Source organism: Arachis hypogaea, chromosome 17, assembly GCF_003086295.3.
Source record: "Arachis hypogaea cultivar Tifrunner chromosome 17, arahy.Tifrunner.gnm2.J5K5, whole genome shotgun sequence".
NCBI lineage: Eukaryota > Viridiplantae > Streptophyta > Magnoliopsida > Fabales > Fabaceae > Arachis > Arachis hypogaea.
The window spans coordinates 111,024,205-111,038,943 of record NC_092052.1 but is presented as its reverse complement, the minus strand read 5'-3'; the positions used below and the strand labels follow the sequence as shown (position 1 = coordinate 111,038,943).

At 34.0% G+C, this 14,739-nt stretch overlaps 1 protein-coding gene across 1 annotated transcript; it reads right to left on the bottom strand.

Moving 5' to 3' along the window:
* Positions 1-11,717: 11,717 nt before the first annotated feature.
* On the bottom strand, positions 11,718-12,647 carry LOC112763659 (uncharacterized). Its single transcript, XM_072222196.1, has one exon. It carries the CDS (start codon positions 12,620-12,622, stop codon positions 11,933-11,935), a length of 690 nt encoding a protein of 229 aa, XP_072078297.1. The 5' UTR covers positions 12,623-12,647; the 3' UTR covers positions 11,718-11,932.
* Between the last annotated feature and the right edge of the window lie 2,092 nt (positions 12,648-14,739).

The following is a 14,739-nucleotide window of genomic DNA, read 5'->3' as shown; positions in this document are numbered from 1 at the left end:
TAAACAGGTCAGTGTCTGGGATGTTGTATGTATATAGTTATTATCTAGCTACTTCTAGGGATATTCTAACTAGGATCTATACTCTAATAAAGGCTAAATAACTTAATGTTGTTAACTGCTTGAGATATATATAAGTGTGGTTGTTTATAATTGTGTTATCTGTTATTATTTGCAAATTGATTATGAATAATTCCATTTATAAATCCAAGCAATTAAAAAAAAGACATCGCCAAATAACTATATTTTAACAACGAATCAGACTCATATAGTAAACAATAAATAATAATTAGGAAGACAAGTTGGTAGCACTCAATTTTCAGTATGATCTAGACATATTGAAAATTGGGTTGTTGCATCTTCGGTCCCTTAGAATCAATTTGTGAGTAGGCTTTACATTTATAATTGTTTAATTTTGCATATATAATTATTTTGATATACATTGCTTTAAACGTATAATTATACTTACAAAAATTACTATTAAAATTACTATTAAAGGATTTTAATTTGACTTGAATAATTGATTTATTAGAATTAAATATTTATTCTTGTTAAGCTTGTTTTAATTTGTACATGGGACTTTATGTTTTTATGAGGCTACATAATTTTAAAACTAATTATTTATACTTGCTATTGTTGGAATCCTTTATGATTTAAAAAGTACAATTAAAAATGATTTGTATGAGAAAGTATTGATTCATCTTATTTGAGATTGTGTATTTGAAAGATTAATAGTTTGTTATGTTTTGAATTATATATTTTGAATTGGTTGGGGATACTCGTATTAGAAAATTGTAGTTAACAATGGTCATGACGTTAATTTAGATGCATCTGACTCAGATCTCAGCTAGCATGGGCGTTGCTAGCCTAAGGTGTAGGCCATACGTTGGATCTGTTATTTTGTATGGACACACGAGCAGAAAGGGCTATCCTTAGAGGTGGAGCTGCCCAAGTGTAAATTATTTGATTTGATTTCTGTACTGAGAACTCCCTTATTGATTCACTTATTAGTATCAACTACTATTTTCTAATTAAAATTAGGTTAAGTAGGATTTTGGTCCCTAAGGTATAGGCCGAAAATATTTTTTGTCCCCAACCATTTTTTGCATACAAAATCGTCCCTAAGGTTTAACTTAGTTTTAAAATCGTCCTTCATACTAAAATACCCTTCTCCTTCTTTACCAAAATACTCACTTTTTATTCTTTTTTTCCTTCTTCTCCATTACAGTAGCATCTATTTTTCTTTTTCTTTTTCTTCATCACAGTATTAGCAGAAAAATGAAATCAGAAGCATAGCCAATGTAATAAAAAGGGTTATCTGAGAAAAAAATCAAAATCGTTCCCGACCTTTTTTTGTTATTAAAATCATCCTCAATGTACAAAACGTTATAAAATTGTCTTTTTGTCTATAAATAATATTTTTTGGACAATTTTTCCTTAAACAAAAATGAAAAAACCCTCCCTACCCTTACTACTAACCTCCATGATCATCACCATTGCTACACATCTCTTCCTCCCTTTCTTTGTTGCCATCACCACTTCCACCATAACTAGCACATCTTCTTTCTCTCTATTTTTAATTCATCATTCGAAATCACTACCACCTACCCACTACTCCCAACCCTTTTTTTCACATGAACCATTTTCTTTATACAACAATTCAACAACAACAACAATCACAATAAATCCACAAAAATTTTAACTTAAGGTGATTTTTCAACAGTCACCCCCAAGCCCCACATATCACATAAAAATTCACTTCAACATTCTAAAATAATCAAACTTTAATAGAATGAATTGAAGAAATACAAGTTCAGAAACAAAAAACACCACACCTCAACCGTGGAGGACAAAATTAAAAGGCATCAAACATTGGAGAGGAAATTGATTATCAAGAACATAGACTTAGTGTAGGTCTTGTACCAAGAGAACCCAATCCTAGCCTTCACCAAATGATTCAAATTCAAATCAAACTTCCCTGGGCACAAATGGGTCCTCCACATGCGTCGTTGTAGGTTGATTCCAACTCCAATTTCTCAAGAACAGGCACCTAGCAAAAAGCATCACTATATACTCATAGCACTCAAACAAAACCCTATTCCCAACGTGCAGTACCTTCAGCGAAAGGAAGGACACAGCGAAGGGAGCCCCGAGCTCCGTCGACTAAGTGTAGCACGTTCTCTGGGCCTCTTCGCCGGTGACAACGACAACGACCCCAACGAACAGAATTTCGAGCACCTCGTTACCCCGCGCAACCCAGGCGCCCGACTCCGACCTGTTGCCATCCCCCTAATGAAGCAACTGCTGACGTCTCCTCGCTGTAAAAGGCTGCCCTCTTCTCCGTCATTGCCTCCCTCATCTTCCTTTCCTTTTCCATTTTTTCCCTCTTTTGTTCCTTTTTTTTGTTTCAGTTTGTCTGTTTTAGGTGCAGTGGGGAGGGATGGGGGTGGGACTGGGATAATTAGTAAAATAGAAAAAGGGTATTTGTGTCATTTCAAAATTATTATGTTCAAAGGAACGGTTTTATAATATTTTGTAATGTTGAGAATGATTTTAATAATAAAAAAAGGTCGGGGACGATTTTGATTTTGGCCTCAGAATTTAGGGACGAAAAAAGTACTTAACCCTAAAAAAAATAGCAATAGCAGCAACAATTTCAACTAGCAGCAATAGCAGAAGACAACTTGCAGCAACAGCAGAAGACAAGAAGAGAAGAGAAACTATCACCATCTCTCTCAATCCAAAGAACAACAACAAAGAGAGAAAAAAGCGAAGCAGGAAGCAGGGAGAGGGTGCATTCATGCGGCGCACAACAGGGCAAGGAGGAAGGTTGAGGATGACGACACCGGGACGGTTGGAAAGCCACGCGCCGATACCGGGATGTGCACGGCGGAAGAACGAACAATGGACGTGCCTCTCCACCTTCCTTTCACGCACGGGAGCTATGTGGTAGCTTGAGCAGATCCGTGACAAGGAAGGATGTAGCGGCTGCAGCTGATGGACCGAAGGTACACGGTAGCAAGGAGTCTTGAAACTGGTGACTGGCGCCTTTGCCCCCTTTTGGGTTCGCATAAAGTTGAGGATTAATGGCCTTGGGTTCACCCAATTTCGATTATTAAATCAAATTGAGCAACATGTGATTCGCGGCGGTTGATACACAAAACAGCTGCTATCTTGACCAATCTTCAACGGAGACAACTAACGTTACAACAACTGTAGGTACTCAATCAATTTGCGGCAATTCGAAAAAATGCCGGCAATTTTTCACTGCAATTTTCCGTTTTTCTTGTAGTGTTCACAAATAAAATTGCCTCTCATGATGATGGTCAGTAGTAAAAAATGCAACGATATACGGAGAGAAAACGCTTATATGGAAAAAAAATTTCTTCTTTTTTTTGGTCAACTAACAAAAAAGTCATTTAAAAAAAAACTAATTTGTCGTGTTGCCCCAGTAATGAGCTCCTAAAGTCCTAGTATTTTTTGAAGTTATTATTAGTCAAGACTTAACTCTGTACATTAATCTAATATATTTTTCTAATTCAAATTTTTTCACTACTAAGTGTGTATTTAGATTAAAATTTACAAATGAAAGTTTGAATAAAATTTTGCAAACTTGATTTTGATGGAAAGTAGATTTGTGTTAACATAATTTATGTTTGACAACTTTTTTATCAAAATAAATTATAATAAAATAAATATTATTTGGATTACACTACTCAACATCACTTTTAAATGAAAAGTTACTAAAAAAGACATTAATTTAAATAATTACTATCATTTTAATTTAGATATTTGAATAGATATTAGTAATTAATTTATAAAAAAATTAATATTTACTTACTAAATTAAAAATAAAATATAAAAATTGGTAAAATATACTTTATATCAAAAAATATATATATGAATAAACTAATAGTTTAAGATGTTAATGTAAATAAATAATAAATTAAAATATAAAACACCAATAAAATACATAAAAAATAATATCATATATATAGTCAAATAAAAATAAGTAAAAAATTAAATCAACAAAACCAAATAAAAATAAAAAAGATTTCCTAAAAAATAGACATAGACAACAATTTAATAAATGATAAAAAAGCCCATATGAACTAAGAAACAATAAGAACTTTAATAAACAATAACATATATGAGAAATCAGAATACTAAAAAAATTATAAAAAATATTTATTATATAAATAAAATAAATACAATAAAAATATAAAAGAAAGTACTATAAATTTTATAATGTTAAACAAAAAATTTTTTTATAATTTTTCTAGTATTCTCAATGCTCTTTAATTTAGTATTATTTTGTATTATAAAATTTTTATTATTTATAACTTTATTGTTATTTATGGTTAGTTTTTTATTTATTTTGTTCTTTTTAACGGGATCATCATTTATATTATAGAAAATTTCAATAATAAACATTAGTATATAAGAATTACAAACTCACTGTTACTTGTATATTTTTTATAGAAGAAAATAAAAGGTAGAGTTAATAAGAAAGTGATGGTTCTGATTGAACTTGAGAAGGGGGTTGAATCAAGTTTGCTTAAAATTTACTTTTCAAGCTCTGTTTTAGCGGAAGCAGAAAATGCAGGAGATTTTTTTGTTTAGTCTCATGTGCAGAACAGAAACAGTGAAGGGAGGAAGAGAAAGAGGCCAGCATATATCTTGGTTCAGATTCTTAGTGCAATGAATCCTACGTCCAGTCTCCACCACAAACCATGGTAGAATTTTCACTATAATCCACTTATTACAATCACCAATACTATTGAATTACAACCTAATTCAACTAGTATCTACCACTAAGCTTTCTTCACCAAAGCTCAGTAACCCATAGTGCTATCCCAACTTGGAAGGGAAATCTAAACAGATTCAAACTCCCCAAGTGCTAACTTAACTTGGTAAGGGGAACTAGTCCTAGTTCAACAACTCAAAACACAAAATATCATTGGCTCTTTCATGCATCTTTTTGCCTTTTCTCTCATGACTTTTTCACTCACATTTTCAACCTTTTTCTCAATACAAAAGATGACTCAAGATAGCCAAAACAAATAAAATAAGAAATGAAATTCGAATAGAAGAAAAAGAATTCAACTCAAAGTTGAGATGATGTTCTGAATTTTCTTACTCTCTTTTTCTTGTCTTCAAATGTTGGAATGAGGTTGGTTTTATATCTTCAGCTTGCTCTCTAATTTTCCTCTTCTATTTCCTTGTCCCAGCTAACCATTGGAGCTGTCTCTACTAGCATGCAGTCCTTCTTCACCTTGCTCCACTAACTCTGCTGGTTGAGGAGTTCGTCCACCACCTCTGCTGTCCTTGGTTATGCTTTGTTTCTTAGAATGCATTTCTTTTTTTCTCTGCTCCATTACCTCTGCTACTTCTATTCTTTGCAAGTTTGTGTTTTACTCACCCACAATCTGAATGTTGCTTTGCTGATGTCCTTAGGTTAGTGGAGATGTCCTTGTATCCTTATTGCTTTGCCAGAGCCACACATGTCCTTGCTATGTTGTAGCTTCATCTTTGTTCCAGCTGTCTTTCATTTTTCATAATGAAGACAAATGCCCCTTTATCACTTTGCAAATGCAGAGCCTTCTTTCTTTGCACTTTTTTCTGATCGGTGCTTGTTTAAAGGCTTTGGGCTTATACATTGAGTTTATGCATTTAAAGAATACTTTTAGCAACATGTTGGGATGAGAATTGAATAATGGGTTGTTGCTTTGGAGCTGTGACATATGAGGTTGCTGAAGCAACATTAACTTGAGCTGAAACAACATGTAAATGGGCATGCATCACTTAGCACACACATTAAATCAACTTGGGCTTTTAACCCAATAAATGTTTGTCATCATTTGTTTATAAATCCAAAATCAATCTAACTCAACAATCTCTCCCTTGATGACAAACATAATAAAAAAGGATAAATAAAATTGAATTTTAATTTAGAGATGGAGTATGAACAGTTCCCTTTGATGATCAACCGAAATATGTAGTGCTCCCCCTCAATGTCAGCATTTCTCCCCCTTAATCATGGTTTACTTCTTGAGATAGACATAACTTAAAGCAGCCAAACAACCAATACCAAGGCAATACAACACAGCAACAATAATACAAAACATATGATCATTTAACACAAATACCATTATGCAAAAGGTGTAGCAATAGATTAACAAAGAACACATAATGTCTATCATGCAAAGATTATTTCGGGAGATAACAGCATAGCATAAACATTAAACATCAAAGGCTTTAAAGATCTCTTTTCTTTTCTCCCCCTTTTGTCATCAAGGAGGGAAAATAAAAAAATTTGCACAAGAGTGTTAGATTCACAGCAGTAACAGCCATAAGTAGCAATCAAAATAAAAGAAGTAAACTATTTACAGCTATCCAACGCAGGCAGAATAAAGTTTCAAAGGATGCGAATGCGAAGAGTTGGGTATAGGAATGGATAGAAGTGTGTGTGAAACAGTGCATGAAGTGGCGACTTGATATAAACCTAAAGTAGTGCAACGGTCTCAGCTTGAAATTGAGTTGAAAAATGAAAATTTTGAAAAACATTGAATTTCACCACTGTAACCAAATGAACCAAGTTTTCAAAAGATGAAAAGGTTAATTGTTGAAACAATTAAAAATAAGTCCAAGTTAAAATGGAAAACAATTGTTTTAAAATCCAAATTCAAAGTAGGCCAAACACTTTTAGACACAAGTGACTCATCTGAGAGTAGACAAGCAAACACCCTAGGCCCACCAATTCTGATAAGCCTCCAACGAGTCCAAATAGAAGCAAATAAAATTAATGAAGCCACTCATCATCTGCCCAGAATAGTCTCATCTCGGCTTATGAGACAAAATGCTTAAACCAGAATATCAGAGAAATTAAGAAAAATTAGATGAATCAAGAATGCCCAGAGCAGTTTGTAACTTGCAAAACCTCTCTTCTATCAATGGTTTAGTAAAAATATCAGCTAGTTAATCTTCAGATTTACCAAATTGAATATCTAAATTTCCATTTTGCATATGTTCTCTTATAGAATGAAATCTGACTTCAATGTGCTTTGTTCTTAAGTGCAAAACAGGGTTTTTTGAAATATTGATAGCACTCATATTGTCACAACGTAATGGAATATTAGACACTTTCAGTTTAGAATCAGCTAACTGAGTTTTCAACCAAAGTAATTGAGAGCAACAAAAAGAGGCTGCAATATACTCAGCTTCGGTAGTGGATAGTGCCATTGTTGCTTGCTTCTTGCTTGACCATACATTGAGAGACTTGCCAAGGAAGCAACACATGCCACTTGTGCTTCTTCTATCAATTATGTCCCCAGCAAAATCTGTATCACAATAACCCACTAATTGAAAAGAATCAGTTTTGGGATACCATAAACCATAATTAGTGGTACGAAGCACATATCGGATGATCCTTTTGAAAGTTGAGAGATAAGATTCCTTAGGCTTTGATTAGAATCTTGAGCACACACCAATGCTTTGTATGATGTCATGCCTTGAGGAGGTAAGATACATCAAAGAACCAATCATTCTTCTATAACGTGTCTCATCAACATCTCTAGCATGTTCATCTGTGTCAAGCTTGATGTTAGGATGCATAGGGGTTCCTATTGGCTTGGCACACTCCATCCCAAATTTCTTGACAAGTTCCTTTGCATATTTTTCTTGATGCACAAAAATACCTTCTGCAGTTTGCTTGATTTGCAAGACTAGGAAGAAGGTTAATTCTCCCATCATGCTCATATCAAATTCACTTGTCATTAAGTTAGTAAAATCTGCACACAAAGCCTCATCAGCTGAACCAAAAATGATATCATCAACATATACTTGCACAAGAATAAAATTATCATTATAATTCTTAATAAATAAAGTGGTGCTAGTGGCTCCTCTTTGAAAATTATTTTTCAATAAAAATGAGTTAAGCCTCTCATACCAAGCTCTAGGAGCTTGTCTTAAACCATATAAGGCTTTAGCTAGTTTGAAAACATAGTTAGGAAAAGTTTTATTTTCAAACCCAGGTGGTTAAGCCACATAGACCTCTCTATCTATGATACCATTGAGGAATGCACACTTTACGTCCATTTGGAATAGCTTGAAGCTGCAATGATCTGCATATGCTAGGAGTAATCTGATGGCTTCCATTCGAGCTACAGATACAAATGATTTATCGAAATCAATCCCTTCTTCTTTATCATAGCCCTGAGCAACCAATCTTGCTTTGTTTCGGACGATGGTTCTATCTTCACCCAACTTATTTCTAAAAATCCATTTCGTGCCAGTGACTTTCTTTCCATTTGAGTGAGGCACCAATGTCCAAACTTGATTCTTCTCAAACTGCTGCAATTTCTCCTCCATAGCTAATACCCAAGATGGATCAGCAAGAACTTCTTGGATATTTTGAGGTTTAATCTTTGATATAAGATCTAAGTTGTTGGATTCAGCTCTTTTCAAAGATGATCTAGTTGATATTCCTTTAGAGGGATCACCTATAATGAATTCTTCAGGATAATTTCTCAAAAATTTCTATTCCCTAGGCCTTCTGGTTTGAGTTGAGGATTCAGGTTCCTCCTGATCAACAATGGCCTCTGCATCAATATTTTCTGCTGCAACAGGAGATAATTCCAAATTGCCTCCTGCAGAATTGAGATTTTTGCTGCTCGCAGGTGCATTTTCTTGAGAACTTGAATTTTGAGGCACTGACTCAGTATTCTTGGGCAATTCAGCTTCAAAACCTGGACTATCATCAATGCAAACACTAGGAATAGAATTAGACTCACAGAATGTGACATGCATGGTTTCCTCAACAGTTTTGGAGCTCTTATTGTATACTCTATAAGCCTTGCTATTAGTGGAATAACCAAGAAAGATGCCTTCATGTGTTGTGGGATCAAATTTTTCCAAATTTTTTTTGATATTCAGTATAAAACACTTGCAACCAAACACACGAAAGTAATTAAGATTAGGTGGATGTCCTTTTCAAAGTTCATATGGAGTTTTCTTCAAAAACTTTCTTATTAGAGTTCGATTTAAAACATAATAAGAAAGTGATGGTTCTGATTGAACTTGAGAAAGGGGGGGTTGAATCAAGTTTGAATAAAATTTACTTTTCAAGCTCTGTTTTTGCGGAAGCAGAAAATGCAGGAGATTTTTTTTGTTTAGTCTCATGTGCAGAATAGAAACAGGGAAGGGAAGAAGGGAAAGATGTCAGCATATATCCTGGTTCAGATTGTTGGTATAATGAATCTTACGTCCAGTATCCACCACAAACCATGGTAGAATTTTCACTATAATCCACTGATTACAATCACCAATACCATTGAATTACAACCTAATTCAACTAGTATCTACCATAAAGCTTTCTTCACCAAAGCTCAGTAACCCATAGTGCTATCCCAACTTGGAAAGGGAATCTAAACAGATTCAAACTCACGAAGTGCTAACCTAACTTGGCAAGGGGAACTAGTCCTAGTTCAACAACTCAAAACACAAAATATCAGTGGCTCTTTCATGCATCTTTTTGTCTTTTTTCTCATGGCTTTTTCACTCACATTTTCAGCCTTTTTCTCAATACAAAAGATGACTCAAGATAGCCATAACAAATAATAAGAAATGAAGCTCGAATAGAAGAAAAAGAATTCAACTCAAAGTTGAGATGATGCTCTGAATTTTTTTACTCTCTTTTTCTTGTCTTCAAATGTTGGAATGAGGTTGGTTTTATATCTTCAGCTTGCTCTCTAATTTTTCTCTTCCATTTTCTTATCCCAGCTAACAATTGGAGCTGTCTCTGTTGGCATGCAGTCCTTTTTCACCTTGTTCCACTAACTCTGCTGGTTGAGGAACCCGTCCACCACCACTGCTGTCCTTGGTTATGCTTTGTTTCTTTGCATGCATTTCTTTTTTTCTCTGCTCCATTACCTCTACTACTTCTGCTCTTTGTAAGTTTGTGTTTTACTCACCCACAATCTGAATGTTACTTTGCTGATGTCCTTGGGTTAGTGGAGATGTCCTTGTGTCATTATTGCTTTGGCAGAGCCACACCTATCCTTGCTGTGTTGGTGCTTCATCTTTATTCCAGCTGTCTTTCATTTTTCATAATGAAGACAAATGTCCCTTTATCACTTTGCAAATGCAGAGCCTTCTTCCTTTGCACTTTTTGCTGATCGGTGCTTGTTTAAAGGCTTTGGGCTTATACTTTGAGTTTATGCATTTAAAGAATACTTTTAGCAACATGTTGGGTTGAAAATTGAATAATGGGCTGTTACTTTGGAGCTGTGAGATATGAGGTTGCTGAAGCAACATTAACTGGAATTGAAACAACATGTAAATGGGCCTGCATCACTTAGCACACACATTAAATCAACTTGGGCTTTTAACCCAGTAAATGTTTGTCATCATTTGTTTATAAACCCAAAATCAATCTAACTCAACAGAAAGAAATAAATTTTTTATCTAATTTTCAACGGTAACAAACTAACGTAAATATAAACGTACAAGTTACAACTTTTAGCTTCACGTGAACCTGAGAGGTGAAATCACTTTCACATTCAGAGTATAAAAATGTTACCAAACATAAGAAGTAATCGTTCAACAGACTCAAATGTGATTCTCTCTTCCTCAACTCTAAACTAAACACACCCTAAATTATTCTTAATAATTTGTATTTAATAATTTAATACTAAATAAAATAATATAATAAAATTCTCAAAAAAATAAATGGTTTTCTCAACTATTCATAAACAGATAATTTTTTTTCTTTCTTTTATCTACTATATTCTTTAATTTTTTTTTTTACCGCCTACTCTAATGAACATATTTAAAATTTTTTAATTAGTGTAATGATCAAAGTTTAAATAAAGACCATGTGTCAACATTATATTTGCCAAGTTGTTATAGACTTATAGCCACCATAATTATTAAAAAGACTAATATTAGATAATTAATTTTTTTTCAGTTAATATTAACTAATCTTTTTAAAAATATTTTATTTATTTTAAATTTTAAATTCTAAATTATAAAATTTTAATCTTAACTAAATCCTAAATTAAAAACTTAAATATTAAAACTAGTTAACGATAACAAACTAAAAGTTGATTCATGTACTTTTATGGTAGAAAAATATGACCACTTTGAATGCTCTTCTATAATATACATACATATTAGAGTGCCCCTATACATATATAGTTAGATAGATTGTATGTCTTAGTTATTGTTGATCCATTGATCTCCTTGAACTAAGAGACAAGATTAGGATCATCACTTTAGTTAGTCTAGTTTGTTGAGTCATAATTTATGTGATTGCATTGTAAGTATATAGGTATATTATATCTTTAAGAAACTTTGCCTCCTTTTTCAGACAAGTAGCAAAGGCAAAGGCTTTGCATGTGTATATTATTGGGGTTTAGGCTTTGCATTTGTATTATATGATGACTAATTTATTACAGTACGTTTATATTTTCCTTTTACCATTGCAATTAAAAAGCATGATACATTAATGGTCTTGTTGAAGTTGAAATTTTGGTCTTCTCTACATCTCCAAAGCATTAATAACTTTTGTTGGAACTGTTTTATTTATACCATGATTAATTCAGCAAACATAGCCCATCAACAAACGTTCATGAATATTTATAGCTAGTATATCTAAGACTCAGTCATCATCTCGCAACTATTTTTAAGAAATGAAATGGAAGGAAAAGAATCAAGCAGTATAAAAGATTAATAATGATTTTAGTAATGATTAGTAAGTACAATCTAATAAGGATGCTGAAAATAACACAAGGCTTTCTACTAGTTACCTAAACAAACTCAATATAGAAGAATGATTATTATATTGATTCGATCATATAAAAGTTGCATGCATGAAATTAACAGAAAAGGAAGGAAAATGAATAACTAAAAGAAAGTAGAAGGGACGACGATGATTTTAGGGTCGGTAACAGTGAGGTTTGCACATATGGTGACAGTCATAAAGACAAGGTCCTCCGCAATGAAGAGGGCACTCCAATCTCATCCCCTGGCATCGTGTTCTTGCCATGCATTCTGCATACTCTCCAATCCTATAATCTTTCTTATTTTCAGATATGCCCTTCCTCTTCAGCTTATTGCTACCATGCCTTGTTCGTCCCCCTCCACAACCCCATTTCCACCATCCACCACCACCTCCTCCTCCTCCCCATCCCCATCCACTCCCACCCCCTCCTCCTCCTCCTCCTCCTCCTCCTCCACCCCATCCCCATGTATAGCTCCCACCACCGCCTTCACCCCAACCACCTCCACCTCCACCTCCACCTCCACCTCCTCCTCCTCCTCCTCCTCCACCACCACCACCACCGCCTCCACCTCCGCTGCCTCCCCCTCTTCCTCTATAATACCAACTACTACCTTTGACAACTTTGTTCTCGGAACTAGTGTTGTGCTTTCCCTGAGTAGAGTTATTAGTTACGAAAGTGGCATTATTGCTTTGCCTGGGAGCAGTGTCATTTTTTAGCTCGACACCTTTAAGACCCACAAATACAAATAACAGAAAGAGAAGCAGAGGAGAATTTCTCAAAGTGAACGCCATAAGAACAAGAATGTTTTTGCATATGACGGGTGCCGTCTCCTTCAAGCTCATGTGCGTGTATATATAGTAGTAGTCGTAGTTGTGGATGGTGCATGTTGTCCCAATGTGCGTCCCTACCTAACCAGATCTATAACAATTAAGATTAATATATAGTATAAGCACGAAATTAAGGAACATGCCTTTATCCACACTTTGTCCCCACCACTTACTGATAATGACATAAATGCTAAGTGTATAGTAGTAAGTTAGTAAGTAAGTAGTGTGACACTAACATCGGTTGTCCCCATAGCTCTCTCAACAAACCCTGTAGGGACCTGTCTTGGCTTTGTCTATTACCTCATTTTTTAGTGAACTCATTCAAACTAATAAATTTTTATATATCTTACAAGGTGGACTCTAAATCATACTTTTTTCTGCTTAAATTATTGATATTTTAATTTTATTATAAAAAATTTGATTGATCCGATCAAATAAAACTAGGCCATCTACATTTCAAATTAAAAAATGCTTTTGGCAGCATGCAGTGAACATTGATGAATTACTAAAAGCACTGTAATTTATTATAAATTAAAAGAAGAAAGGTAGAATACCAAACACAAGACGCAGGACCAGATTACTCTTTGTATCAAGCATTATGATTTATGAAACTTTTGCCACAATCTAGCTATATTCAAGCATGACTCTATACTTTATATAAAAGCATGAGTTCAGTCGTCATAGATACTCACCGCGAAGGTAATCACTGTGAGGACCAAATGGTTAGTTTTAAGTCTTATTCAACAGGAAATTGGAACACAGCACAGAAGTTCTCTACCAAAAGTGCTCACTTTCTATCTTATGCCTAATGTTAGTTATGCCATAGCGGGACACTAGGCTTCAATGCCTGGAATTTTGTCTGCTCTCAAGGTCTCTCCTTAATTAATTTTCTCATGAGTTTGACTGTTTGAGAAACATTTACTATAACTACATATATATTCCTTAATTTTCTTTTGTGGTACAAAATATTCCTTTTTTTTTTCAAAATAAAATATTCACGTTAAGAATTATGAATTCAAACAGCTTTTGAATATTGAGCCAAAATATTATTATTGTTAAATTGTTATAGGTTGTTTATTGGACATTCTAGAAGATTTTTGGACCGCTGCAATATTTATTATTTTGTGTCACAGACACAGGTTCTTGATATAAGAGTATGGAAATGTCATATTAAAAAATTTGAAAATGAAACACCCTCTAAATAGATGCAAACAATGTTTGATTCAATTCAAAAAACATGTGACTCGAGAAAGATTTTTTTCAAAAAGAAGAGTAGTATGATGATATGAATATGGGAATGCCAAACTAAAAATAACTTGTGTTAATAACTTAATATTGTTAAATTCGTTTAAGTTATTTATTGGATATTTCAGAAGACTTTAGTAAGCTGTGATACACACTGATACTCATTAGTCGTCTAATACCATTCACATTTCACCATGTTGATTTGGTCAATAAGATTACAATAACTGTATATACGATAGTGGCGAAATTAAATTAGTGAATGATTAACCTCTTGAATCAACTACCTGTACTTACATATTTAACATATTTAAAACAAATTAAATAACATACTTAACACTCCAGGCAATTCACTTAACGCTATCATGCATCACCAATGTGCTGGTTGGTATTTGATAATTGACTAGCATCTCCTTCGTATTTATGTCCAACCCAGCGTCGTAAGTTACTATTGCTTGACCTTTACGCCTACGAATCTATAGAACAACGTATAATACAAGACCTAGTCCTCCTAATGTGGCTTAGTGGGGATGGTTGTGGAAGATCGAAGATGTGTTGCTGCATATACCATCCATACCATATTGGTACCCGAATCACTTGCAACGCACATGCCTCCCACCATCATCCACGTGAAACCCAGTATCAAGCTAAAGAACCACAACAAATAAACTAACTAAATAAAAATCTTAAGTATATCTCTCTAATTAGCACCTTTAGTTGTATTGTATTCCTATAGGTCATAGCTAATTGATATAATATGCCGATCCAGAATTAACATAGGGGATTTGTGAATACAAATCGTAATAATCTCATCATGATCAAATTAAGGCTGGCAAATAGACGACAAATGCTATAAAACAGAGAAATGATGGTACTATGGTAAGACAAAC